The sequence below is a fragment of the Nasonia vitripennis genome, chromosome 1 (assembly GCF_009193385.2).
Source record: "Nasonia vitripennis strain AsymCx chromosome 1, Nvit_psr_1.1, whole genome shotgun sequence".
In the NCBI taxonomy this organism is placed as follows: domain Eukaryota; kingdom Metazoa; phylum Arthropoda; class Insecta; order Hymenoptera; family Pteromalidae; genus Nasonia; species Nasonia vitripennis.
The window spans coordinates 11,761,335-11,788,605 of NC_045757.1; the positions used below are offsets into that span (position 1 = coordinate 11,761,335).

Sequence of the window (27,271 nt, forward strand, 5' to 3'; positions counted from 1 at the left end):
ACGCTGACATCACCGCATCGATATCGAACTGAGAAAATTATACAGAGTTTATACCCGTAGGGAAAGAAAAAAAGTTTGTCGCCTGTGCGAATAAGGGGATCGTTAAATCGAGAATAGTCTTGCCCGTGTGTAGGTGCGAGATCTTATTATCAGTATAAATAGCCTGCAATTTTATCAAGTATGTATCTGGTATACGTAATGTCATCCAACTTTTAATCACCGGAATAAGTTTACGGCTCTTGCTTTCTACAGAGATTTCTGTTCATACTTGCGAGTTGAATCTCTCTGTTCACTTTGCAAAGATTTTATTGGCACACTCCGAAGAAAAGTCTAAATAATTTAGTGTTTATTCCGCGGTAAGTCCTATTTCAAATTATTCAGTAATCACATATGTAGTTGTTTTTAATTATAGTATAGTATAATATAATATACCGCATGTACATACATATCGGCATATTGTCGAACCAGAAATCAGGTACGTATAATCCATATCGTTCAATAATATTATAATAATACTTGCACCAAGATACTCACCTCACTTCTGATAAACATTTCTGATAAAAACCTGAATAAATCAAGTATACATATATATATATACATATATACAGCCCGGTAGTAGTACGACGCTTGATAGGTTTGGGTCTGTATATAGTGAATATTATGAGTATATATAATAATATAATTGCAGTATAAATTGAGAAAACTGCTCTCATAACAGCACAACAAAGCGTTGATCTTATATTATATTCGGTATGCGAGAATTTATAAAAGTATACGAATATTTTGAGTTTGCGTGACTAAGTAACTACTTGATCTTTTTGAACTTCAACTTGATACCTCCCCGTGGTGCTAACAATATTACTGTTTTTGGATCAATTACATACGGTATAACAGTTTGATCGCAGACCTCTACCTTGTAACTTTTCAAGATTTGCACGAGTGCAACCTTCGCCTGGTAAGTGCCGAAACGTGAACCTGATGAAAAATCGATGACGTTTTCATAACATTATACCTAAATCTAACTATCATATATAAGTATCTGCTATTTCAGACTCAGACTCACCAATGCAGTTTCTCGGGCCATCGCCGAAAGGCAAATAGAATGACGGATGTCTATGATTTACAGCCTCCTCGTCAAATCTTTCGGGATCGAATTTATCCGGTTGGGGATAAATCTCCGGATCGTGGTGAATCCCAAAAATCGGAACCACCACCGACGTATTTTTAGGTATCGTCACTTTCGTTCCGGCAAAGGTGTACGGTTCCAGCGAGCGTCTTGAAAGGAGGCCAGCAGGTGGATATAACCTCAGAGTTTCTGTTATGAGGCCCAATAAGTGGATATTTGAAACGTGATTTTTCGTAAAGAGGAGAGGATACACGTCTTTTTGAAGATTATATACATATGTAGCTAGAATTACCGCAGAAAATTTTGTGCAGGTACTTCATGCCTTTGATGCTCTCGTACGTCATTTCTCCGTTATGCTTCTTCAGTTCTTCGAGGATTTCCTCGCGAAGCTTATCCTGGATCGATGGATTCAGAGCCATTTCGTAGAGTGCGTTGCTTATGGTCGTCGAGGAAGTTTCGAAGCCCGCCAGGAAGAAGACAAACGCCTGGGAGGCGATCAAAGTTTCCGTTATCTCTGCGGCATAAAAAATAAGATATGATTACGTGTGATCGATATAAGACATTACGAATCTTCGGATGTATATGTACGTACCGATGTCGTTGACCTTGCTCGGGTTGTCCCTGATGTCCATGAGCAGGTCGATGAAGTCGTGCCGCTTGACGCCGTTCTTCTTCCTGTAGTCCATGGTCTGGGCGACGGTGTCGATGAAGAAGTCGTTCATCTCGCGGTCGTAGAAGATGGGACTGAGCAGATCCAAGAGCCAAGGGGCGGTGATCTTCAGATGGATCCTGATTCGATTGAGGATCGATGTGGAGAACATCTTGCGGGAGGTTTTCCGGAACTCATTGTCCTCGCCGTCGATGGCGTGCATATCGAGGCCGAAGGCGCAGACGCCGATTGCGTCGGTGGTGAACTTGCCGGCGAGCTCCCGGCACTCGATCACCGGGTCCCTCGCCACGCAGTCCTCGAGCAGTCTGTCGAGGTGCTGGGCGCACTCCTTCAGCAGGTAGAACATCTCCTTGAGTTTGCCGGAGGTGAAGGCCGGCGAGAGCTTGTACCTGAGCGGTCGCCAGCGTTCCGGCTCGAGGAAGACGAGGTGCTGCGCCAGAGGCTCGGCCTTGGTGGCGGCCTTCATTCCTCGGCAGCTGAACACCGAGAAGTCCTTCACGAGGACGTTTCTGATGAGATCAGGGTCGCGCAGCAGCAGAATGGGTTTGCGGTAGGAGAAGATCCCGACGAGAGGCTCGTCGCGGAACCGGCCGTACTCCCGAGCCGCGTATTGGAACAGGGACAAGCGGCCCAGCAGCACGTCGCTCGTTGTGCCGAAGAGCGGCACAGGCTTCGGGCCCTTCACGTCGAGTTTGCTCCAAAAGTCCAAGTTCGAGCTGAGATAGTAGTAGACAGCCAGGCCCAGGGCTATCAGACCCGCCGCCACCTCGAAGAGGCCTGACATGGTCGCGCCTACGTTTTTCAAAAGTTGCACAATCAACTATATTGAAAGCAAATCCGTGAGAAAAATTAAAATTAAAAATATCACGCAGATGTATCTTAGTTGAAGTAAATTAAATACACTATCACTGCAGGTAGTATTGCGCGTCTGATTTACGCAGCGCAGTGCGATTATAAAACTGCAATAAAATTGAAAGTCGCTGTGCAATCAATAATAATTAGAGTAATTGAAAAAAAGGGAATGTAAAAACAGGAGATGCTTTAGAGCATATATGCGTTTGCACGTGGCACTCGCTGCACACATAAAGATATGATTAATTATATATTTATAGATACACGGAAAAAATGGTTGGTAACGCCGGTAACAAAGCGCTTGACAAAATACGCACTAACTATATTTTTGGTTAATATATCTTACCAAGTTATACTTGGTAAGTATATATCTAATAAAAAATGGTTAAGTTACCTACTTTTTTGGTAACATTTATCAAGTTTTTGGTATAAGGTTAACCAAAAATATATAGTTGGTGAGTATTTTGCCAAGCGCGTTGTTTTATTACCAACCATTTTTTTCCGTGTATAGTTAATCAATCATCTGCATATCGGATTATTTAATTCATTAATTTGCACTATTTTTGAAATATAACTTCAATTTACGTAGATATCGTGCGTTATTATATACCAATATTAGTGGTATATAAATTATATTATATATATGCTACAAATATTAAAAGCCTATATAAGTTTCATATATAAAATCGTTTATAGAATTTAAATTATATATATATATATATATATATAACGATTATATATATATATATATATATATATATATATATATATATATATATATATATATTGGGAATTTCAACCTTTTTTCCTTTTACTTGTATATTTATATTTGAATCTATACATAATAATCCTGTACAAGTATACATGAGAAATGAAATTACATATATGATCAATCATATATGATCAATGCATGTCATACGGCATGTGCACGTATGCACAAGCACATTAGGAACTAACAATTTAATTAAGATTAATTGTTTTCGCATTAAAAGTCGCTGCGATCTTAAAAAACGACAGTCATGATAAATGCATATAGCGATTTAGATTGGGTATATACATATAAATTATACTGTGCGTAAATACCGCGGATACGAGCTCCGGCTGCAATTCTTTAACAATATTCCAGGAAAAATCTTTAAAATTTGCATCTTCATAGAACCGTGTAACCTCTCTCGTGCCGATTTTTTCGCCGATGCGCATTTTTTTTTATGTTGTTCACAGTTAACCCAAAAGTCCTATGAAGATGGGACACATACAAAATTAACTATATATATATATATATATATATATATATATATATATATATATATATATATATATATATATATATATATATATATATGGCAAATATTAATAGATATCTATTTTGTTATTGAATAAAAATCAAAATCATTTCTGTCAAAAAATTTACAATTATTTTTAAATTTCATGAAAAAATATACAAAATTAATATTTAGTCATTTAAAAAAACAAACAATAGCTTTTGAAATTTAAACTGAGCAACTTTTTCTAACATAAAAATAATTCTGTCGAATAAATAATTGTAACAATTTCTCAAAGTGTAAATATAAGAAAATAAATATCAGTGATACTCGAGGTTATTTAAAGGTATGAATAAATGAAAAACATCGAAAGATCTTTTACTTGCTAGGTGTTGCTTCATGTTAATCATTGATACAAATAAATATTTTGAATTTTTCATAATCTCTACATACAGCACACTTCTTTTGGCACTGCTTCGGCGAAGCTGCGTGTGAATATTCATTCGTGTCGTTCGTTTGTGTATACATGATGAAAAATTGTAATTTTTAGCGCGCGTGTCAATGTAGTATGTACTATACCTATATGGTTGCATGTATTTTCCCTTCGGCAATTTCTAACCGTTATTCAGATGCTCAAGTCTTTATTATGTCGTCTAAAATTTTGAGACTAATGTTTCGGATAAGGCACAATATTTATGTTACGGATCACGTAGGCCTGAAGCGAGTTCGACGTCCTCTATTTATTTCTGTTTTTAACTACTTATGAGAATCTGTCACTCCTTTTTCACCAGACTTAGAGATTTTGAATGTTCGAAAAAAAAAAATGTGTGAAATGCTATGAGATACACAATGTCTGGTACAATATTTTCATAGTGCCATCCGTAATGCAGCTATACATTTATCGATACAGAGAAGTTTATCAACTTTTGTTCATTTAACGATCGCAGCTTAGTGTTAAATTCTACAATTATTATGCTCTTTGTGCCCATGTAGCTCATCGTTTATAAATTTCACGAGCTACACGGCACAATAGTGCGCTCGTTACTCAATTTTCCATGTAAAAAATTGCTTTTTATATGTACTAAGAATATAGATTTGTTGATTTTGTTTGAATAAGATTGAAAAGCTTAGACTAAGCATTTTTATTATATACGATACGAAAAATTGTTGAAGTTTTTAGTTAATATTCATATTGATAATCGGGTTTGACTTTTTCTATAAATTATTTTTCGATTCATTACATAAAATAAAATTAACAATTCGTCCATTACAAATCTTTTCCCGCATTTCACAATTATTTGACAATCAAAAATATTTCGGTGGTCTTATAAAAAAAAATAAACAATCAAATTGATTTTTAATGATTTAACAAATAAAGAGAAGAGTGAAAAATCTAGTTTTAAATAAAAAAATAGTAATTGGCTTCGACTGAATAAACGATGATAACTAGGATTAATAATAGACTTCATAGAAAGGCGAGTTGATTTGATTAAATTAGAAATGGTGTGTATTATGTGATAATTACATCTTATTGTATACAAATAATTTTAGCGTATCTTATCCAAATATAGAAATTATAAATGAAGAAAGTAAATTTAGCATGGACACGTGTTGTCTCGCGTATATACTCATCGTCGTTATTCTACAAGTTTCACATAATCTACAAAGGCAGACGATGCGTGCCTAATAGACTCTATCGAATTAAGTACAAAAGGATTTTTTCGTTTACTTTGCTGTCGTACTTCTTTTCGCATCCCTCTTACTGCCTAAGAAAAAAAGCATGCTGCAGGGTATTCGACAAAATTGCATCTCGTGTAATGAAGTAGATGTGAATCTGTAAAGTGCGCATAGTTTTAATTAAAATTCTCAGCTTCATCGAAGATGCTTATTTTTCTTCTCAAGCTCGATACATTTCATGTACCCTATTTAGGTTCGTCTTACACAATTATTACTTCATCCCCCGACTTCTCTGACGCTTTTCGTTTGATTATAAAAAGCGAAAAGCTACCTGTTTTATTGCTAGTATTTACACAATTGAAACGTCCATTGAAAAAAAGAAACTAAGAAGGTAGAGTAATACCAAGAACGAAAAAAAAGCAAAACTAAATATTGTGAAGTGTCATCGTGCGAGTTTCAAAATCTAAGATCAGCGTAAATAATGGCGATTCATTACAATTCTTTAACCCATTTTAGCGTGCTAATAAATCATAACACGGATAATTTTTTCACATAAATTAAACAAGACATAGTTTTATGTAAATCGCACCGTTGATTATTTAGTAAAAATGATCCAGCGTCATTTATCTTAGCAGTTATGAATTGTTGACTCATAATACTTTGATTCGATTTATAGTCATTGACGTGGGTAAAAAAGAGGCGAAACTCTTTCGCTTTACTGACGTAAAGTAAAGTCCATAAGAAATAAACGTACAACATAAAACGTCAAGTAACACTTAATCCGTGATCGAGATCTGGGCGAATCCAATTAACGCTTTGTCATCGGGCACTTCATTTGGGGCGTGTCCCGAATTCTGAAAAATAGCAATATAAATGATTTAGTTTTACAATATTTTTAAGTTGCATGCTCAAGTGGTTGAAGTTCATGTTACCAGAGGGAACGTGACAGTACGAATCTGTCCAGCGCTGTCGATGAGTTTTTGAAGATTCGCTGCTATCACAACAATATCTTTGCCGTCTACAAGACCGGCACCGACTAGCTCAGCGGCGATCCCTTCAGCCGAATCAACGCCCACGGCAAATTCGAATCTGATATCGTTGAGCTCACGTTTTTGATTTCTACGCAAGTAAAAAGAATTTCTGATCAACCCCTTTCATACAATTTAGTCTTTCACTTGATTATTTTATTCATTAGTACTTACCGAAGTCTGAGTACTAGGTTGATAGGAACATTTTTGTCAATGGGCATCGTGTTGCGCTGCTGTGAGGTCTTGTCGTGGCCGTAGAAGTCGTCCTGATCCGGACCTTCGTCGTCGCTACTGTCTCGCTCGATCTGATTGATCGGAAGCGCCTCCTTGCTCTCCTCGCCACTAGATCCGCCACTCTCTTCCTCTGAGGACCAAACCCACTCACCGGTGACGGTCCGATGCAGTCGGCCACTTGTTCCCGGCTGTCTTTTTGATGCCTAAAATATTATTAAATCATTAAAAACATCTTTGAAAATATAAGTCACTTTTGAAGTAATACATTTTTAATTTTTGTAATATTTAATTAGTCTTTGTAATTCATATCAATTGTGATCATTACCTTCTGTACTCGAGTCTCTAAACTAGGTCCAATAGCGACGAGCGTTTGCTGCAGATACTTCTTATCCTTTGCCTTTTTAAAGAATGGATGTTTCAAAAGTTCAGTCGCCGTTGGTCTGTAAAACAAACAATATTTTCCTGGATAAGCAAACGTTATTCAAAGTCCATACAAACAAACTGCGCGACTGATCCCGCCTGACTGAGGCTCAAGGCTCCTGAACAATGACTTCCATAATAAACGTGAACGCGACATCCCGACAACTCGATAATTAGCACAGCTATAATTAAACGCGGAGTCAATAAAGTAACGTAAATCGTATAGGACTTTAATAATTATCGAATCTGCAATCAGTATTCAACAGCTGAATCAGGAAATCAAGGCTCACTCTACGTTTACATTTCAGATAAATATAAAATACGCAATAAAAAGCAAGTTTTCCGGTTAACCTCGCACCTTTTCGTTGGGTCTTTTTGCAGGCAATCGACAATCATTTTCCGGAAGGTCTTGCCGTAGGCCTTGTATTGGTCCTTGTCGTCAGCGGCTGTGTCCAGGGTCGGTGGGTCGTTCTGCAGCGTGAGCATAAGAACTTTCATCGGTGGAAACTTGTGGTACGGAGCAGTACCGCTCGCCATCTCAATCGCAGTGATACCCAGTGACCAGATATCGGCCTTGAAGTCGTAACCGTGGTCCTGTAAGATCAGACAGAAAGAGCTCCGAAGTTACTCGACTTGGGCAATTGCCAGTATAGCTTTTAATTACAGCATGAGGATAAATGAAAAAATCATGAAAGTTTGCCCTTTCATTCATCCTCGATTCATGTATTATTTCTTTCAACGCGCACATACACACTCACATACTAACACAACACATCTTAATTAAGGTTGCAAGTTCCACCAGGAAGTATAAGATAGGTGTATAATATAATAATAAAAAATGAAAAGCTACATTGCAAAAGCGAACCTTCATCTGCGCACGGGATTCTTCATGCTCGGTATAGAGTGTAATCGATATACAGAAGGGAAACTGTTGTACAGAAGTTTTGCTAAGTACCGCGAAGCAAAATATAGCGCTCAAAGCTATGCTTGTAATAACCATTCCATAAACAACGAAAAATCGCACATAATTACACGTACAGTTTTCTCCAACGAAAGATCAAGAGGATCATGCATCACAAATAGATCAATCATCGGCGATCTCGGACCATACGTCTAATAACGCACGAGATCATCGACAAAAATACTGGTACTTTGTCAAAAAGTGTACACAATATCAGCATAACAACAATTACAATTAGCATTAAGGTTATAATTCAACAATAATAATAATAATAACATCAACATCGAACATGAAAGAAACTCGCAGGCTAAGAAACTGAAATGTAACTTTCCTCTCTCACCTGCTCCATGACCTCGGGCGCCATCCAACAGGGCGTGCCGACAAATGTGTGCCGAACCTTTTGCCGGCTGAGGTCACGACCCGTCGCCAGCCACGCGCTCACACCAAAGTCGGCAATCTGTACGGTACCGTCTTCTCCCAGAAGTATGTTGCCTGCCTTGATATCCCTAGCAAAATAAAATTTCAATAATTAAATGCACTGCAAACTAACTTTATAATAATAATAAAAACAATGTTCATAAAAATAGATATACCTGTGAATCTGGCCATTGCTATGGAAATACTCCAGGCCCTTGAGTACTTCCCGAAGTACAGTTGCTATCGTTGCCTCGTCGAAAACTCCATGCTTACAATTGGTAGTTCTCATCTTGTGTTTGATAATGTCTAGCAGAGATCCACCTTCAAGTAATCTCAGTACCAGCCACAGCTCTTCTTTTACAACGAATGATGTGTAGTATGTTACAACATTTTCGTGATTGCAGGAGGACATTGCTTGAATCTCTTTCTGTAATTTAGTAAAATTTGTTACGTCATTAATTAAAAATAAAAATGATCTATTTTTATTTTATTTTATTTTATGTATGAGAGAAGAAACACACCAACAACTCGTCCATGCTCGTGTTCCATTTTTCTAGGTTTATTCGCTTTATTGCACACTTTTCCTGGCGAGGTATACAGTATGCTGCGTGAACTATTGCAGTTGCTCCAACACCTTTCGTAAAACAAAAATTATTTGTAGATTAATAATAAATCTTTCAAAGTTTTGACAACTGCCAAGCTAATTTTAAACAAGCAAACAATTAGACCATTTACGTCAAAAGTTCAGTGCACCAATAAATAACATGTCACATAGGTTTGTTGAACTTTCTGACTTTTCTAGCCTATCACTCTCTCTCTCTCTCTCTCTCTTTCTCTCTCTCTCTCTCTCTCTCTCACTCACTCACACACACAAACAAACCCTGACATTTTCGCGGAAACGTCACGCGCGCGTGTTAACTTTTTATGTAACAAATCGCGAAGTGGAAAATCTAACTACATTAGAAAAGAGAGCAAGACTATATAATGGCACACATGAAAGTGCAAGAGAGATGAAGAATACATTTATCTCCCTATATATACTGGATTTTTACTGCCACTAGTCACTGGAACATATCTGCAGAGTCATGAAAATATTTCTTGGATTGACATTTAAAAAATCTTAAGATTATTTGCGTCTTAATGTACAAAAATAACATTTTTTAGATAATACTGACATTACCAACTCATGAATAGATTGCTTTGGTTAAGCAGTTTTTACACTTGCTTCTTCTGATGTTTATTGGAATAATCTCTGAAGTTTGCTATTATTTATTAAATTAAGACTTGCTAGTACGAGTCATTAAATATACTAGTCTAAAAAGTAAACGTAAAAAAATTTAATGACTATTGATAAAAGTGTATGGAAGCCTATTCTAATACGCACAGCCATAATCATGAATGTTTGCACAAAGATTAAAAATAATTTGAGAGTCAAGAAATATGTTTGTATGTGTTAATATTTTGCTAAATACTGCACAAATTTTCTGCAACAATCATATTTTTGCTTATCAGTTCTTAAAAACAAAAGAAACATTATCAACAGCATTGATAAGAAATAGAGTGACTTCTAAAACTGACCTCAAACTAGTAGGTCTTAAGTATTTCATCTAGTAGAATAAACTATTTTTCTGTCTGTCAGTCAGCAGAATAATACAAATTGGCAACCCCAAAAACTACTTATAGTTAAATACTTGTGAAACTGTACACTGAAACAAAATCGCAGCAGAAACTATAGTAAACAAACAAATGTCCCCAGCCAAATAATCCCAAAACATGACTTTCATATAACTGACACACATAACAATAAGTATGCATAACAGGTAGCAGCAGCAGCAACAGTATAGCCAAATCGTCGAGACAACGTTCGATGGCCGGTGTTAACAAAGCAAAACAAACCCCCGAAAAACCTTACAAAATTCTCAGAAAATCAAACACAGTGGAAAAAGACGCACACAAGTAAGACGTTATCTCGCGCGTTATCTCAAACGAAAAAAAAGGTGCCCGCAGAGCCGTCGAGAGTGGAAAACCGCCTGAAAGAGCCCAGCGAAGCCGCGGCTATATATAGTCACCCTTGTGCGGTGCGCCAGAGGAGGCGATGGTTATTCGTCGTGATGGTGATGTGCGTGCGTATGTCCGTAAATCGCGAGAACGATACACCTACATAGCCGGCTCGGACGCGTGCCCTAACCTTAACGAACGCCACTGTCTGTGCCCCGTCCATCCCCGCAACGCGAACGTCAGCTGCAGCAGCGGAGTGACCGGGCGACTGATATAACAACCGAAGGCACTTGTAGAGAAGTGATCGAATGGAGGGTAACTCACCGATGACCTCTCGGAGCTCGTAGTCGTCCTTAGCGTTAGGCCAGCCCTGGACGGGCGGCGAGGAGGTGCTGCTGCTCGCGGACGCCATCTTGTTAGCCAGTGCTGTGTAGCCGAAGCAGCGCGAGCGCCGGGAGAAGCTGCTCGACGAGCCGCTGCTGCTGCTGTTACTGCGCTGCGTCGACGTAGACGAGGAGGAGCTCGAGCCGCCGCCGCCACCGCCACCGCCGCTGCTGCGCAACGCAGAGACGCTGCACTCGAGCTGTTGTTGTTGCTGCTGCTGCTGCTGCTGCTGCTTCAACTGCGGATGAGAAGTGTGATTTGTGCGGTTGAGAGGGTTGAAAACCTTTTTTTATTTAAAATTGAATCAATAGACATCTGTTCTAGCCGATAAAAGATTTATGAGGCGATTTTTTCGGCCATCGATCGATTGTTATTGATCCCTCTTAAACGTATGATAAATTTGGAAAGAAACTCGTTATTATTTATTGTGTTATCGCGTTGTTTACGTTTTTAATGACTGCGGTAAACACGTTAAAAGAGTATATCATCTTTTCAGCTCGAAAAATTCTCGCGGATATTAACACGAAAATAGAAACAAAATATTGCAACAATGCTTATCGGTATCGCTAATCTTCGACCGAAGCGAAATAAAGAAAAGAGTTTTAAAGAGCTTGACGCACACGCGAGCCTCTAAAAGGAAAGACGATACGCAGCAAGTCGCACATAAGTGTATATACGTGTGTATACAACATACGCGTTACATCTTCAGCGTGTATGTATACTTTTCTGTTTACTCATATATAAGATAACCAGCGCCAGGCGCCAAGTGGCTCTTAACTGATCTGTAACCGGCACAACCGCTTCGACTCGCTTATTTTCTTTTTGAAAAAGCGGCCTACAGCAGCCAAAACCGATGCGGCTCGAATTTTCATCGCGATTTTCATCCCTTTATTTTGATAACAAGTACACTCAGCAGACTTTCAGCTTTAGCGAGTGTTTTATGACAGTATCGTATACGATTGTTTAATGACTTTGCTGGCGCTGATGCACGTGTAGGCTTCAAGGGGGCATATAAATCTCGCAGAATTGAGTTATCTATTCTTATGATATATATTATAATTTATCAGAATAGATCTCCGACGCGTTTTCGTTCAATTTCACGCAAAACGGGTGAAATATACAACGGCGGAGAAATCGAGAATCGTGCAAGTGCCAATAATCGTCGCGGCTCACCGTCTGTCTATCCGACGTCGACCTACGGGTCTTGATGGCGTTGGGCAGATTGTTGTCGGCCAGAAGCGCTGCCAGCGAAGTCTTTATCGTGTTCTTCGACGAGACCAGCAATTGTGTCCTGGCACTACTCGCGGTTGTGCTGTTGCCACTGCTATTCGTCGTTGGGCTGGACGAAAGGTTGATGGACGAACGAAACGAGTGCTGCCGGAAAACGCCCTGCGAGCAAGACGGCAGGATGTCCGGCGAGATTTTCCTGAATCGGGAAAGAGAAAAGTTTAGAATTGTGCAAGTAGATGACATATCAGCAAATGGAATGCGCTTATATAAGTAATTGATATTAACATCGGCTTGGCCATGTATCACCGCGCGAATTATTATAAGATTCGTGACAAGTCTCTCGTAAACAAATACAGGATTGTAATGGTGCGATACGTCAACGATTTTACAGCCGATAAGAAGCGATAGTATCTATCAGGATGATGCAACGACATGTACATCAATTCGAGTGATTACTGATAAAACAGTAATCGATGACGCTTCTTCGATCGGAAGGGTCTGATGTCATTCCTTTCCGCGGGCTACGTCGGAAGTTTTCCTGCCAAACCAGAAAAAGCTCTCGCATGGCCCTCTTCCACGTAAGATACTTTAGCTTTGAGTGCGAGTGAGAAGAGTTGAATCGATCACGGAAATCATCGACAGCAGCGCAAACCTCAGCAGCAATTACTCGCGCAAACACGCGCGTTAAAACCTCGAACAATGCAACAATCACACCGCGGCAAAAAGTCGCCATTGTACACTATACACCGGCGCTAAAAACTCACTTAAAGCCGCACTTAAAACTGCTCGACTCGCGCAGAAAAAAGTCCTCGCACTCGCATAGGCATGACACCAAAGTCCCGCAGCCGTCGCAACACTGATTCCGACGACTATGCTGGAGGCGAGAAGAATCGAGTCGCGCGTGAGATGCGGCTTAACGAGAAGCACGTGAGAGAGTGAGAGACGAGAGAGTGTGTAAGATCGAGGGGAGTTAATAGTAATGCGAGTATGCGCGCGTGCGATCGTCGGAATATATATTGAGAGGATGAAAACAAATTCGTCACACACGCGGGATAGTGGTGTATATGTGATGGTGTACAGGCGATGATTGCGGGGATGAGAGAGATGAGAGATGTGACGATGCTGCATCGACGAGTTTGAAAAATTATATGTTATAAAAATGGAACTCACTCGTTGAGCAACGACGCGGCATCGGTTAAAGTCGTTCAATTAACAAAATTGAGTTTATAAACTTGCTGAACCGCGACTGCTTCGCACGTTTGTCACATTATTTATATCTGTTGAAATGTCTTTTAATTAAATAGTGCGCGACGAAATCGCAGTAAAAAATCGTTATTGCCTAGACAGATAAAGCTCCATGGATATTCATCCCCGAGCGATGATTTCAACGAATGAAGCGTTTCATCATTTTTCGCAAAAAAAAGTCACGAACATTCCGCGCCACGCGCAATCATTGCATCAGTCTGAAAAGCTCGACACTCGGCAGATTTTCCATGATCTCCGATTCCGATTCGCGCCTCTATTAAAAGCGCGCCACTACCCTTTGCGCTGAAAGCTCGGTGCGCGTCTTGCAAGAAAAAGTCGACACGGCGCGTTTTCAATTAAAGAAAATCCAATAAAGTGCGCGATAACGCCCGCGAAAATCTAATAATCGTGTCCTCGGCAGCGCGCGTGCATACTCCTACCCGTAGACCAGCAGCTCCCTTTTATCTGTCGCGCGCTTACGCGCAATCGCCGTCTCTACTTGCTCTATTTGTCCGAGGATTTTCGGCTTTTTCGAACGACGGGATTATCGCCGGACGATGTATAAAACCCCCGACGGGGATGGGACGCGTCTGATTTTGGTCTGATTCACGGGACGACGAGAGTTGTTCGGTGGTCACGAAAGCTTATATTTTAGATCGTACGTTGCAGTGCGAGAGTTTGGCTGTATCGAGAGAAGAGTCAGAAGGGTGTGCTCCGCTGGTGAATGATAGTGCGGACTTGCTTCTTTGCGCGGCTGATGATGAGGATGATACGGACTTACGGGATTTTCATTGTAAGTTTGGAATAACAATTTTCGTTTCGCGAATTGCCATTAATAAAACTTTGCTATTTATCTTTTTTTTTTACTCGTTTACGAGAATTTCGTGTAAAAAGCTATTAGCCGATTTAATTACTGTTTGCCTCAGTCAGGATGAAAATCGATGTTTCCTACTGAGGCTTGTTCAATTTTTTGTAATCGCTGATTTTCCGCGGAAAACCATTATACCGTTACTTGAATTATAATGATTCCGAATAAAGATAAAGATGTTACAAGCGATAAATTTAATTTACGCTTGTCAAGACTGCATGCACAATATAACATGTAAGTTCGCACAGACAACTCTTGTTCGAATGCAGCACAAATAATGCAATTCGCGTTATTTTAAAAAGTAACAAGCCACTTACTAATGTTAACTAATTTCAAAGTGACACTTGCGTAAACTGTTGCACACAGCAGCAAAAACGTCGAAAAAAAAAAATATATTACCGGTTTGTCGAGTTGCTTATACTGGTGTGGCTGAACGCACTTTTTCCGAGCTATAATATTAACTACAAGAGTCGAAGACACGTTATGCCTCCTTTTAGCACCAATTATCGGCGTTAAACGCTCTCGAAAATAACGCGTAACTCGCGGCACGTGACGCTATACCAACGTGATATAGCGTAGCGTATGTGCATCTCTCAAGTGACTCGCAAAGAAAGCTCGAGTTTTCCTATAGGCAACGTTGTTGTGCATCCACTCATTTTTAAAAGCTACTTCTCGACCTCTTGCTTTATAGAGCACTTAAGGAGGACTAGTGCGGGTCCGAAGTGCGTCTTGACACCACTCAAGAGAGACGCGAGCGAGAGCACGTGCCGCTAACGTAATTATAATACAGGCGCGCCGAACACGCGATTAGAACTTTGTGGTCGTAGCTCTTATAATTTGCAGTAACGGCTCGAGATTTTATAACGTCCGTGCAGGGCTTTGAAGCTCTGTACTCGAGAGATTAAATCTTAACTCATACGATTATTTGCTTATTCGTATTTTCGCACCGACGAATTACCAAGTCGGCAATTGGCTCGAAGCAAAAAAAAAGCAATCAGTCAAGGCTAATCCCATCGGATTTCCTTTATACCTGCCTAAATCCAAATCGGACTGAAAAGCTGGCTCAGCAGCAAAGGCGGGGCGGATACGCTAACCTCGCGCCGTTCAATTATTAATATTAGTTCTCCGCGTTATCTCGTCTCGCCCGCGCTGTCTTTGAACTCTCCGGAGATTTCTGCGTCGAAATTCCACAGCATAAAGGTACACTGTAACTCACACGTATACACATCTACTCGACGAGTAGCCGAAGCTGAGACTGCGGGTAAAGGGAAAAACGAGGGCAAAGCGAGTCTGGGAGAAACTCGCGAGGCCTTGATCAAACGGCGCGGCGGGATCTATACGTATACCTATATACATTGCGCGTTTCTTTTTCGTATGCGCGAGGTCGACGATGATTTTGGCTCTCCTCGCAGGAGTTCGAATACATGGATGGGATTAGCCTTCCTTAATTTTCGATCGAGCGTCTGTTGGCATAACACTTGAACAGCGTCCACGCAGCCGCAATATAATATGAGCGCAATAAATGCGCTTTCGTTAGACATTATCTATACAGCCAAACTATTTGCAGCTGTTATGAATTCCGAAAGCTTGAACAATGTTATCACCTCGATTCTTCTCCGCTTCCGTCCATCCTAGACCTCAAAACTTTATCTGTATAAACAACACACAAAATCCAACAGTAGCTATCACACACTGTTTTTTTTTATCACTAATACTCGTGTACTTGATAGTTCGTGCACACAGCGACGAAAGAATAACTTGACCCTAGAGAGCACAATGAAATAGTTATTAGAATAAGCCCACGCACGCTGCAGTGTTTGCCGTATCCTCGAGCATGTTCCAGCTGCTCTACACTCTAAGCACCATCGCCTCCGCGCGACTCTTCGGAACGATATAACATAATGACGATCGGCGGGGAAAAAATGAGTAATGGAAAAAAGGCATGCCTATATACATATACATACAAACGCGTACAGGTATTAGAGATCCGCGTCGAGATTAGAGAGACTCGCAGCTCGTGCGCTGGTCGCGTGCAAACAGAGCACAGCTGTTCAAAGATAAGAGCGCGCGCGCGCACGGCATTTCATTAAAAAGAAAAGTTGTCGAAATTACGATTGAAAGTTATTTATAAGTGCGCTGGCGCGTATAGTTGAATTTTTTTACGACGACAGCGGCGGCGCACGTGAGGAGGAAGTGAAGGTATAAAAACGGAGAGGGTTGTCCGTGAAACGTTGCGTCACGCGTGTGTGCTGTATGTAAATCGTTATCGAAAAGATGTTTCTTTTTTTTTAATATCGTGACGTGACGGTGAAAACTACTTTCGATTAGTTTCGGTTGATATAGATTAAGCCAGTATTGGCATAGAGCAGATTTATCTTTTCTGTGTATTTTTGAAATTCCGAGAGGATTGATCTTATTCTGCTTATTATTGTATCTATTATGCTAGACCTATTCATGGGTATCGTATTATTTTAACTTCATGACGTTCTCTTGATTGTACCCCTATGCTATTCCATTTTCTTTTTATCGTTTATACGTTTTTAGCTTACAAAACAGGTCGTTACTATAATAATACACTTTATAATGTATTGTTTCACAAAATATTCCAAGTAGATAAAGCCGAACACGGCAAGGCCAGTACCATTTTTAGTTTTCACTTATCCTCGATTGTTTCCTAAAAATGCAATTTTACAAAAGATCACCTGTTTCTGCCAAGAACGAGGGTCGTGAGGAACCGACTGTCCTGAAAGCGCAGCCGTTGCTCGTCATCGCATGGCTGTTGATTGACGCTCGGCGTCGTCGGTACAGCCGCGACGGCGAGAGCCGAGCCGCTTTTCATCTGCTTGAGTTGCGGATGCTGGTGCCTCATGTCGCCTGCGACCCTGAAAACCACGAGTCTGTCAGAGCTGTACTGGTTGCGTGCTTTTAGGCGCAGTTTAGTCGAATTTTTTCTTTTTTGGGGGATTTACTTGACGAGTCATGAATGAAATGAGAGTTCATGCAACTAAAATAAATTATAGATTAAATCAATTCGAGAAAAATGAATTAATTTTAATCATAACATATTCAAAACATTTAAATTTTATTTATATTGATCAACTTTTCAAAACGGTACTATATTAACAATTTTATCATATTATATTATGATACAATTTCTTATACATTCATTAAAAACTGTAAGCGTAAAAAGTCTCGATTACCAAAAAAAAAAAGTTTTCAGCAAATTAAAGTATTAAATTTGCAAATGATTGTGTGCAAGATTAAATTATATTTCGCACACCATGCGAGCTGCGGTCTCTAGAGAGACGGTTGCGGCGGCAGTAAGGGCATGGAATATTTCTAAATTGACGTTCGGCCGATCGTCACCTAAATACCTTAATGGAATAATTGGGACGGGATTGGTCTTACCAGAGGCTATTTTTAGACAATGCAAAGGGACGGACCCCGTCTCTCGCTGGCTAAAAATATCGCGATATCCTTCTCGAGAGTTGCAAGTTGTGCTTGCGCGCATAAAACTCGAGATAAGACAGTCGCCGTCGAGAAATGTTGACGCTGAGTGAATGAATCCAGTTTCTGTCAATGAAATTTATGAATCGAGTGTGCGATACGTATAATATTATTACTACGTTATAAATAGAACACATATTAATACATATGAAATTATTTTTGTGCAGTATTTTACACGAAACTAATTTAAACTGCCGCTACATAAATCACAACATTAACTAATTAGTAAACTACTTGTTCTTTTGTTATTGAAGAGAATTATAACGATCCAAACAGATACAACCTATTTCCCATCAAACCACAGTAGTTCCGTTCGCATCAGTATAATCGCACAAGCATAAAAAATTCGCGAATCCCAAAGCAACAGAGCCGGATTTTGACCTTGTCCGCACAAGCGCGGTATCGAGACATTCCTCAGCTCGCCGATCTAATTCGCAATGCACACTGGCAGTCTCGCGTCCTTGCTTCGTAAAACTTCGTTTTCTTTCCTGTTCAAGTTCCAGCGCACTGGTAAAAATAATCGCGAGGCTTGCACTGGTCGGCTAAAATTTACGCGTCGAGACTTATTTTTGGATTACCCGCATTTTGGCGAATTTCGTATTTTTATACTGTCGACTTATTGAATAAAAAAACATCTTTTCGATATTTCTGATACTGAATGATACCCTGAGCGCACTATAAAACGACTAAATTCGATATCGACGGATATTTTTGCAATCAACGTTTTTTACGCGAAATAATCATAGAGATGTTATAAAACGATAGCAGTTATAGTTAAACCAATTCACCCTCCTATTGCCCGTAAAATTGAAATCCTTTCATTTTCCCCGAAGAGCGTTGCTCCGCATAAGAGCCAAGAATAAACCACCAGTGCAATCCAATCGTCTCCTATATGCTCTACCTACACTAGACGCGCCAAAGTGCGACGGAACTTCGCATTTGGGTCGCCGTGTCAGCCGCTGCTGCACGCGTCCCATCAGCGACACGCATCGCTACAGTACAGCCCATATACAGTCTTATACGCACAATGCATCTCTGCAGTGCCTCGTAAAGCCGAGCAGCTTTACGAGCAGCGCTCGCTGATTACGGAAATGCGTGTGGATGATTTCAATAAAAAATTATACACGTCGCCTGCTCCCCCGGCGACTGCTTATCTCCAATTTTAATTAACCCGAAAGTCTCGTTTCTCGCCAGTCTTCTTAACGAGCCGTTTCGCATTGCGCGTCTAGTCGAGCGCGAGTATATAATGTACCTAAACTACTCCCGGTGAAGAAAGCCTCGCGTGATTCGTATATGAGCTCGGATTAGACACGAGCTTCTCTCTTGTAATCTTATCGTCGCGCGTTAGACACACAAAAGCGGATCGTCCAGTGGATCTACTTGATCTTCAACAAATTTGGACGGAAGATTTGCGGAGAGCAAACGTTTTGACATTTCGCGAATTTTTCCGGACGGCAAAGTTTCCATCGCTCTTCCTCTCGTTTATTTTGAAATCGTAAAAAATGCGCGTCACGGCTTTGTCGAACGCGATAAGAGATACCCCGCGGTTTTTATTGCGAAGCTCGCGGCGCGGGCGTATATAGCATACAGGGAAGTATTTTAATTGAAAAATAGTTTTGATGTAACGCGAACGAGCCGAGCACACAGAGAGCACCGAAATACTGTCTGATGCAAGTCGACCGTTACTACTGACGACCTGACACCTTCCGAGTTTGCGCTTACAATTCTGAGTTATCTGATACTTAGTCTAATTCGCCGAAATTCCTTCGCTCTTACATACTGTGCAGGATATCGCCGAAGGGGGAGAAAGATATCGAGACGACATTGGCAGTGAACTTCGGAAAAAACAATTGTCGCGTGTATCTATTGCATACTCTGGTGCGATGGAAAGATTTCAAAATTCCGCGCACAGGACAATCGGAGAGACGACGTGCAATTCAATTGTGTGTATATATACATATAAGCGCTCGTCTCGTGCGCGGTTTCCGCCGCGACATATCGCGAATCTGCCTCAATAAAACGAGCGGACGGTTTTGTTAACTGTTTAACGATATCAGCTTCAATAACAGTCGGCTAATAGCATTGTTTTTGTCGCGATCCTCCATGCGTATAGCCGAACGGCCGATAAACTGCAGTTTTGGTCGTGTACGAAGGGATGACGCTGGAAATATTGCATATGCTTTTTGATATCGCTTTATCAATGTCTTTGGGACACGTGTGGGAATGAATGGTGCTGTTGTTGCGTACATGCGCGAAACGTAGAGAGAGAGCAATAAATCGTCGCCTTTTGAAGTTTATTAAGTAACAAACGCGCGAACACGGCAATTTGCAAAGCGCGTATCGTCAACTGTATGCGCAATTACGCGAAAAAAGTTTGAAAACAAGCGAGCCATGCAAGAGCTGATAAAAAACTGAAGAATATTTGCACCATTATGTGCGTCTAATACGTCGTTCTTGTAAACTTTGGACAGAAATGGAAATACATGCGAGAGTGAACTTAAAGGTGCAAATAACTGTAGAATGTAAATATTTAATTCTGTGCCAGAACAATAAATTATAGATATGGCATACACCCATATGTAGGCAGTCTGCCGCGCAAAAATAGTTTTCTGAAAAGCATACAATGAACTTGCTAAGTGATGATTTCCTTTTTTATGTCATCAGTTTCTTAATGCGCTCATCGCATAATCTAGAATTCCTCGCGTTAAATGCATTAGGTCAGGGCTACCGCCGAAGCGGCTTTTTTCTCCATTAAATCGCACGAAGCTCGCGCGTATAGTACATCGGTTTCGCAGCGACGATAATCAGTCTTTTAATTGCGTAACCTTTCGCGAAGACGGCAAAAAATTCGCGCACAAAGGAGGTATAGCCTATATGCGCTCACGGATATACGATGACGGGAACTGCATAATGGCATCTATAGGCGCATTGTTGCTGAAAATTCGAAATTCGTAACGAGATGACTTTTTGGTATCGAGTCATCGTGTGTGGGCTTATCGCAATTAGTTTGCATTTGCATTGCTGATGTGCCCTGCGTATGGAAAATCAGCAGGTATATGTGCGTATACGGAGTTTGAGGAGATCATGAATATAGGATGAGATGTGTACGTGTGTATACCAGGACCCTAATTGTTGTTGTCCGGTCTCTTTGGAGAACGACACAAACCTCTTTTGACGTTTTGTCCCTCTGGCATATGCGACACTGTTTACTGCACGTATAATACAATGCCAGATGTTTTAGGACGTACGCGGACCATAAATAACAAGACCTTTATGGGGGACGAAGCTTGTCGGCGATGAGTGGAATTTCAGAATGATGGACGGTGGAATATTTTTCTTCCAACTTTGCTCTTAAAAAGTATCCCGAATCGCTGATATTTTTCTCCAAGAGCAAACAATTCTCCTCCTCGTCGCACCATCGAAGAACGCGTCTTAGCCAAGCGCACGATGGGAGAATCCCCACAAAAATTCATCCATCCTCCGCAAAAAGTTCCGATCCCGCGTCTAACCCTCTCCGTCGCTCTCAGCGACTATATTTTACACACACTCTTGGGCCTGAAAGCCATTTTAAGAAATGGGTTAATAGCAGCGGCTCTGCACCACCGACAATGGAACATTTAGAACGAGCGAGAAAGAGAGCGAGATAGAGAGAAAGAGAAGCCACACACGCGGTCGAGGGTCAATTGCTTATTAACGTCGGACCGCAATGACGGCAGAAAGACCGGAGAGGAAAACGCGCGAGTAGCGGGGGCCTTTTAACTTCTAACCGTTATCGGAAGTCACTCTCTCGAGCTTGACATTGCCGGCCGCTTGCCGCGGGATTTCAAGGTTAAACCGCGCGCGGCCAGTGCGCTTTCAGTGAAAATTATTGCCGCGCTGCACAGTATGAGACCGCGAGATTTTCCGCGGGATTTTATCGTTCGGTTCGAAAGTTTCCGCGCGCTTCTGACTCGTATTCATACACGCAAAGTATGCGAAACGACTATGTCGCGTTCTGTACATTTTTATCGTCATTTTATCATCGATGTGTATCACGGCTTTCTGTACATCACATAATTATGTCATGCCAAGACGGCGCGACGTCACTCTCGGACTCGATTATCACGATCTCGATTGCGCATATTTTAATCCGATTTTTACACGCCCACTATCTTGATTTATGCTTTTCCTTTCGCGCGCCGCCCACAGAAAGAGACAGATCACTCGATTCACCGACGACGCATAATTTGCTTTGCGCGTCGCGTGTAGCAAGCTGCGCTTTTGTCCTGGAAATCGTCAACATTATCGGCCAGAAACTAAGTAGTGTGAATATTTCGTTGTAGAGACAGTATTCTGTGTATCAGCCGTATAATCTTAATTGATCTTAAATCCGTGCGATCGCCAGAAGAAGGGATTATCTAATCTGCATTGCTTCAGTCTCTCGAGATTGAAGTGGCTCGCGGCAGTACCGTATACCAACTCGGAGTTTTCACACATCTTATTGTACATGCTCTGAAATTCACGCGTTAAATGATTCGAAAAAATAAGAAGCCGCCGCCGTGATTCAAAACAAACAGAGGCGTTATCAGAGCGTAAAGAGAGACCGGTTCATCGACTCGAAAACAGAAGAACAGTTGCCATAAAGAGTGGCAAAGTGAGGTTTCAATCGTATATAGTGTACCTGTGATCGTTGGCACCCTTGAGGGAGCTGCTGGGGTAGAGATCGGCCGCCATGTCGGCCTTATCCCACTGGCATCGCTCGCCACGTACCATTCGGTCCGAGTCTTCTCGAGCCTGACGCAGCCGCCTCGCGATGATCCACTCGACAATTTTCTCAGAGATGAAGAGAACAATCCGTGTCTGTGTCTATCCACACAGCGATCTCAGTGTGACGGTTCGATCCTCATCTCTGCACCACTGTCATCGCGCTCGGTCACTATAGCAGCATCACTCTGATGATCGTACGAATGCTCGCACCTCGAGTCCCGCTGCAAACAATCTTCATAATGTTATACCACGAACGTTGCAAATCACATTTTGCAAGACTGCGTAGCGCACTGAATTCACAGCGAGGAATTCGCGAGAGGCAAAATGTGTATCGCGGGAGCCCTGCGTCTGCGAGACTGATGCGGGCGAGTTTCGCGCTATACGTATACGTAGCGCTTGCGGCTCCGGACGTCAATTGAATAACGAGAGAGACCGCCGCGCAAAGAGCGGGAGGAGCGACAACGCTCTGTGTAGGTAATGTGGAAGTAAGTGGATGCGTAATGTACGTGCATTGAGCGACAAGAGGGAGAGGGGCGACACATCAGGCCGCTAAAGCGCTGGATTAATTTGAAGGGAGCCGAGAGCTCTTTCTCTCTCTCTCTCTCTCTCTCTCTCTCTCTCTCTCACTCTCTGTGTTATACGCCCGTGCATGTGTTCGTGCTTGAGGCTGTGAGGAGAGCATGGCTCAATGGAATATCCGCGGATGAAATTCGTTATTTCGCGCGGAGGACGATGGGTTTTTGCACGAGTGGGGATTTTTTGACAGTTGTCAGAGTTATAATGGCGTTAATAAGAACGTTGACATAATCGTTCTTTTTTCTACTTTTGCTAATTCCTCTTTTTGATGGATTAGAATGCTGTCTGATGCAAAGGATTGCGTTAGAATTCGGCACGGAAAAGGTTTTCTCTCGCTGAGTACACAAAGTTCTTCTCTACAGATCTTCAATATAAAATTTGATCCGACTACCAAGAAGAAAATTCCAAGTTTAGAAAGGCGACACTATCATCACCTGGGATTCACCCAAGGCGTATTTTTCCCAGTACTAGCTCCTAACGAATACATCTCAATTCCACACACGCGTTTTATCACTGATTCACGCAATCCAAGTCTGCACCGGTACAATTCTAGCCATTTTTCCGCGACAATCGCAAAACGAAATCTCGTGAGCAGTTATTACATACTTAACTTTTCTTTTCTTCGGACGTATCGTACTCTGATTGAATCGACGAGTGTCACGAGATTCCGTTTACGCAGAAGCTCCCCATTAGATGACTCGCTTTGGAAAAACGCGCGATTGACGCCGGTTCAATTGAAACTGAAAAAAGCGCATACTACTAGTGTTTTCGTTAACAGATAAGTCCGAGCATTATATTTTTCGCTATCGACGTTTATTTTAATGCGGCATCATTTTTCTCGCGATAAAACACTCTTCAGTGTCACGTACACGTGAAATGTATATTTCAAACGCGTGTAACGCATACAAAAAGAGAGCGGCTAAAAAACATCAAAAGATTAGAAGAAGACAAAAGCGCGCACGAAAATTACAACAACAAAACAGCGCTCTAGATCTGCGTCATTCGACCGGACGCGTCCTATACATATATACAACAAAACGTACAGTCTCCTGTACATATACACTCCTCTCTTAGAAATATAGGAAGTGAACTCATCTTCTATAGCGCAGTCCTAATTCAAATATGCGCGGCATCAACAACGATGGAAAGCACGTGTACGCCATCGCGCGCAATTAGCAAAAAATACGCGCTTGCGTATACCTGCTTGCATTGATTACGCGAGGGCCAATTACGGTGAACAAGAGCGATGTTTTTTTTAAGTTCGTGTATGGATCGTTGGGCGAGAGATGTGATGCGGAAAGCTTAGAGGTTGAATATATAATGGGACTCTTTTATGCGTATAACTATTTCAAAGGAATTGAAAGAAAAAGAACGAGGTATTAGTTGCATAGGCACAATGTGTCTGGTAACCAGCACAAACGTAACGATCTCGACAGGTATCTACTTATTTATTTATTTATTAACCAGACTAAATTAAGACTAAATTATGCACGAGAGAATTTATTTCGCTACAAATTTACAATACTTCTTTACTTGTACTACTTAAATCCCATCCTCACAAACGTTTCCTATAATAAAAAGCTTTTCTTGCTTCCAACCCCCTAAAAAAAGATCTTCCACGGTCATTTTGAAGTCCTCAGATGCCTCTAGCCAAAAACTAAGTACCCACCCCGTCAAAATAGGGGGGAGAGGAGGTGAATCGGAGCAAAAGATTGCATCGGCCGGGAATCGAACCCGGGCCGCCCGCGTGGCAGGCGAGCATTCTACCACTGAACCACCGATGCTCATATTTTCTAAGATCTTGGAGCTCCCACCGACCCCTTTGATTCTTGGAAGTGGGGCAGTCGCCGACACTAGCGACATCCGCGAGCGTTCGACGGTGAAAGGCTGGACTGACCGATTCTCATGATAATGTGGATACACGAAGCTTGTCCAGAGCATGGCCTGCTGCATGGAAGAGTTTAGTTTCGTCAAATTCGAGAAACCAATAAAGAATTTGTCAGGGTTTTATAAGTTGATGAAAAAGATTCTAAGATTCAGCTTGGAGAATAATACATTTCCCGTAGAAAATTAAATGCATTTGTCTTGACAGACTCTGATGTCATCCACTCATATTCAATTATTTAACTTGATGCTATTCAAGCATAATATTCATATAAGTATGTTTCATCTTATTAAAAGTTACTATCGTCATTCAAAGAATATACGGGAATCCCGACGAATTATCTACTCATTTAAAATTATCTTATTTCGCCGTTTTATTTATGCCTTGCCTGGAAATCCTTGGAAAATATAATTGGTTATTTCGTTAAACTTGTTTTGATTTGTCTTGATAAACTCTTTTAGTTTGTTCAACTGTAAGATAGCACAATATAAACCATAATAGCCATCAACATTTTTCATCAGTAGTAACAGACAAATAAAACAAAATACTCATCAAAGTCTTTCTGCAAATTTCAACCAAAACTCTTACAAAAACCGTCTACTCGTCAGCTCTGAAAACTCGTGCACCGCATGCAGTGCAGCAGCTCTCATGCGGTGCACTCGAGCACAATGCATCCCAGGACCCTCGCGCCACACAAATTATACTAGCAATAATCTATGGACCGCAAGCTCTGTAACGTTATAGTGCAAGCTCATCGCGCGACCTTGCCGAGCGATGATTCTGCACTCGATGAACTGTGTTATTCGCTCTTCACGTCCAGCGGCCGTGATTTTTATTCGCTTATACTTCTTTTTCATTCTCTATTAGTGGCCAAGTGATTGAAGTGCCGCCGCACAGCTGCTTCTAGACGTAGATGACGAGCTTGCGTGCAATCGTGAGAAATAGGAATTTGAATCTTTAGCTCTACGATCATTAAGTTCAAGCAGTTTTTTGGTCAACGTTGCATAAGACGTGTTTTAACAGAATAAGAGGTCGTCCATGGTTTTCTTTCTGTTGATAATAATTGTACAAACTATGATAGGTTAAAGATACAAAATTAATCTGACTCACTTGCTGAAAGCTCAATGTAGCGATTGACGTTAGAACATTATTTTGAAAACATCGTTCTTTTTTATCCTTGACTACAGATGCTCTGGAACATAGATATATAACTTTTTAAATTTTCGAAAAAATAAAATCTCCATACCGATAATTAATAAATAAAAATAAGCTAATGTTTGTACACTCCTGATTGCAGATCGGCGAACTGCTGCTTCTGAGCTGGCAAGCAAGCGGTGCAGGCATCTCCTCTTTCAGGATCTACGACCTGCCTTGGCAGCAGCAACAAGTACATCAACCGCCACCTCATGAAGACGATGGTTATAATGCGCTGCGTCAGCAAGTCCAGTATGACCTCCAAAAAGTGAAGAGCAATGCGAGAGACGTGTCGTATCTGCCGGAGGACGTCTACGACGAGGAGCAGAAGCTTGAGCAAGAAGCTGCCGATGGAGAAGAGAGATTAAGCAGAAATGATCGTAGCTTGTTACCTGTAAGTGTGATTTAATTAACAAGTGCATATTTTTGATTCAATTAAGTTGTTACAGTAAGGAAATTGTAATGCATTGTAATGCAAATAATAAATTCGCTTTTTGTGGATCGATCGATGGATTCCTAGTAGCAGACAGTTTTCAATAATTATTTCATGACATTTACTACTGCATGGAATTCGATTCAAATCGATTCTGATTCTTTGCTAATGATTTATTTATTTGTTCGAAGTAATCCTCTCTTTAAAAAAAATACAGCATCTTCTCTTTTTTTTTTATTTCCAAATTAAAATTACTATTTATACTACTTTGTTATTTGAATGCAGTGCGAAAAAACAGCGTATGTTTCTAGCTCACATTGATTTCATTAAACATCTCTTTTGTCTAAAGGAATATCGTAACTTGTGTGAAACGGTGACGCGCAAAGTGAATCTGAAGAACGATCCAAATTACGAGTACCAGCCTCCGCATTATCACGAAGTGTTTTGCAAGAGCTATTCCCTCATGGACGATGAGCCAGTGAAGCCTTCTGCTCCATCCAAGCAGGTATCGATCAAAGTCATTCATACTTATTGATGCCTCACATTGCTTGATGGAAT

At 41.0% G+C, this 27,271-nt stretch overlaps 3 protein-coding genes and 1 non-coding gene across 12 annotated transcripts in view; 1 reads left to right on the forward strand and 3 right to left on the reverse strand.

Annotated features, from left to right (window-relative positions):
- Positions 1 to 27,271, forward strand: part of LOC100679753 — a 27,988-nt gene continuing 717 nt past the window's right edge. Inside the window, exons 1-3 of one of the 6 annotated variants that reach the window (XR_004345156.1) lie at positions 1 to 356; positions 26,384 to 26,674; positions 27,063 to 27,218. Coding sequence is in view for 3 of the 6 variants with exons in the window: in XM_031925095.2 (XP_031780955.1) it covers positions 14,229 to 14,297; positions 26,384 to 26,674; positions 27,063 to 27,218 (516 nt within the window). In the remaining 3 variants the exon portion in view is untranslated. Of the gene's footprint in view, positions 357 to 10,660; positions 11,304 to 13,970; positions 14,298 to 24,979; positions 25,361 to 25,576; positions 26,118 to 26,383; positions 26,675 to 27,062; positions 27,219 to 27,271 lie in introns of those variants that run through there. The other 5 variants (XM_031925096.2, XM_031925095.2, XR_004345157.1 and 2 more) reach the window with 5 other exon arrangements.
- Positions 659 to 3,909, reverse strand: LOC100115602 (probable cytochrome P450 6a13). Of its 2 annotated transcripts, none has more exons than XM_031925007.1 (5): positions 3,732 to 3,909; positions 1,719 to 2,588; positions 1,419 to 1,640; positions 1,064 to 1,315; positions 659 to 975 (listed from the first exon to the last, which is right to left on the reverse strand). In XM_031925007.1, exons 2-5 carry the CDS (start codon positions 2,578 to 2,580, stop codon positions 806 to 808), a joined length of 1,506 nt encoding a protein of 501 aa, XP_031780867.1. In that variant the 5' UTR covers positions 2,581 to 2,588; positions 3,732 to 3,909; the 3' UTR covers positions 659 to 805. The 2 variants fall into 2 exon arrangements, with proteins under 2 accessions (XP_031780867.1, XP_031780875.1); XM_031925015.1 differs by having other exon boundaries at positions 3,706 to 3,909.
- LOC100115563 (serine/threonine-protein kinase OSR1) lies at positions 4,283 to 23,037 on the reverse strand. 3 transcript variants are annotated; one of them, XM_016983179.3, is made up of 12 exons: positions 22,540 to 23,037; positions 17,075 to 17,254; positions 12,203 to 12,455; positions 10,970 to 11,267; positions 9,169 to 9,281; positions 8,824 to 9,074; positions 8,571 to 8,736; positions 7,628 to 7,863; positions 7,175 to 7,289; positions 6,790 to 7,052; positions 6,520 to 6,706; positions 4,283 to 6,441 (listed from the first exon to the last, which is right to left on the reverse strand). In XM_016983179.3, the coding sequence occupies exons 1-12, from the start codon at positions 22,629 to 22,631 to the stop codon at positions 6,364 to 6,366; spliced, it is 2,232 nt and encodes a 743-aa protein (XP_016838668.1). In that variant the 5' UTR covers positions 22,632 to 23,037; the 3' UTR covers positions 4,283 to 6,363. The 3 variants fall into 3 exon arrangements, with proteins under 3 accessions (XP_016838668.1, XP_008214202.1, XP_031780846.1); XM_008215980.4 differs by having other exon boundaries at positions 8,562 to 8,736; XM_031924986.2 differs by lacking the exon at positions 17,075 to 17,254 and having other exon boundaries at positions 8,562 to 8,736; positions 22,540 to 23,004.
- Positions 24,915 to 24,985, reverse strand: TRNAG-GCC. The gene has a single exon. It is a non-coding gene; the product is annotated as a tRNA-Gly (tRNA).

Excerpts from the sequence above, each read along its gene's own strand:
- LOC100115563 (XM_008215980.4), bottom strand. The coding sequence starts at position 22,631 with ATGGTACGTGGCGAGCGATGCCAGTGGGATAAGGCCGACATGGCGGCC. Across the intron at positions 12,456-17,074 it reads CTCGTTCTTGGCAGAAACAG|GAAAATCTCGCCGGACATCC; the intron begins GTGATCTTTTGT and ends TTCCCGATTCAG. Across the intron at positions 8,737-8,823 it reads AGCAATGGCCAGATTCACAG|GGATATCAAGGCAGGCAACA; the intron begins GTATATCTATTT and ends TTATTTTGCTAG.
- LOC100115602 (XM_031925007.1), bottom strand. The coding sequence starts at position 2,580 with ATGTCAGGCCTCTTCGAGGTGGCGGCGGGTCTGATAGCCCTGGGCCTG. Across the intron at positions 1,641-1,718 it reads GAGCAAGGTCAACGACATCG|AGATAACGGAAACTTTGATC; the intron begins GTACGTACATAT and ends TTTATGCCGCAG. Across the intron at positions 976-1,063 it reads TGGCCCGAGAAACTGCATTG|GTTCACGTTTCGGCACTTAC; the intron begins GTGAGTCTGAGT and ends ATTTTTCATCAG.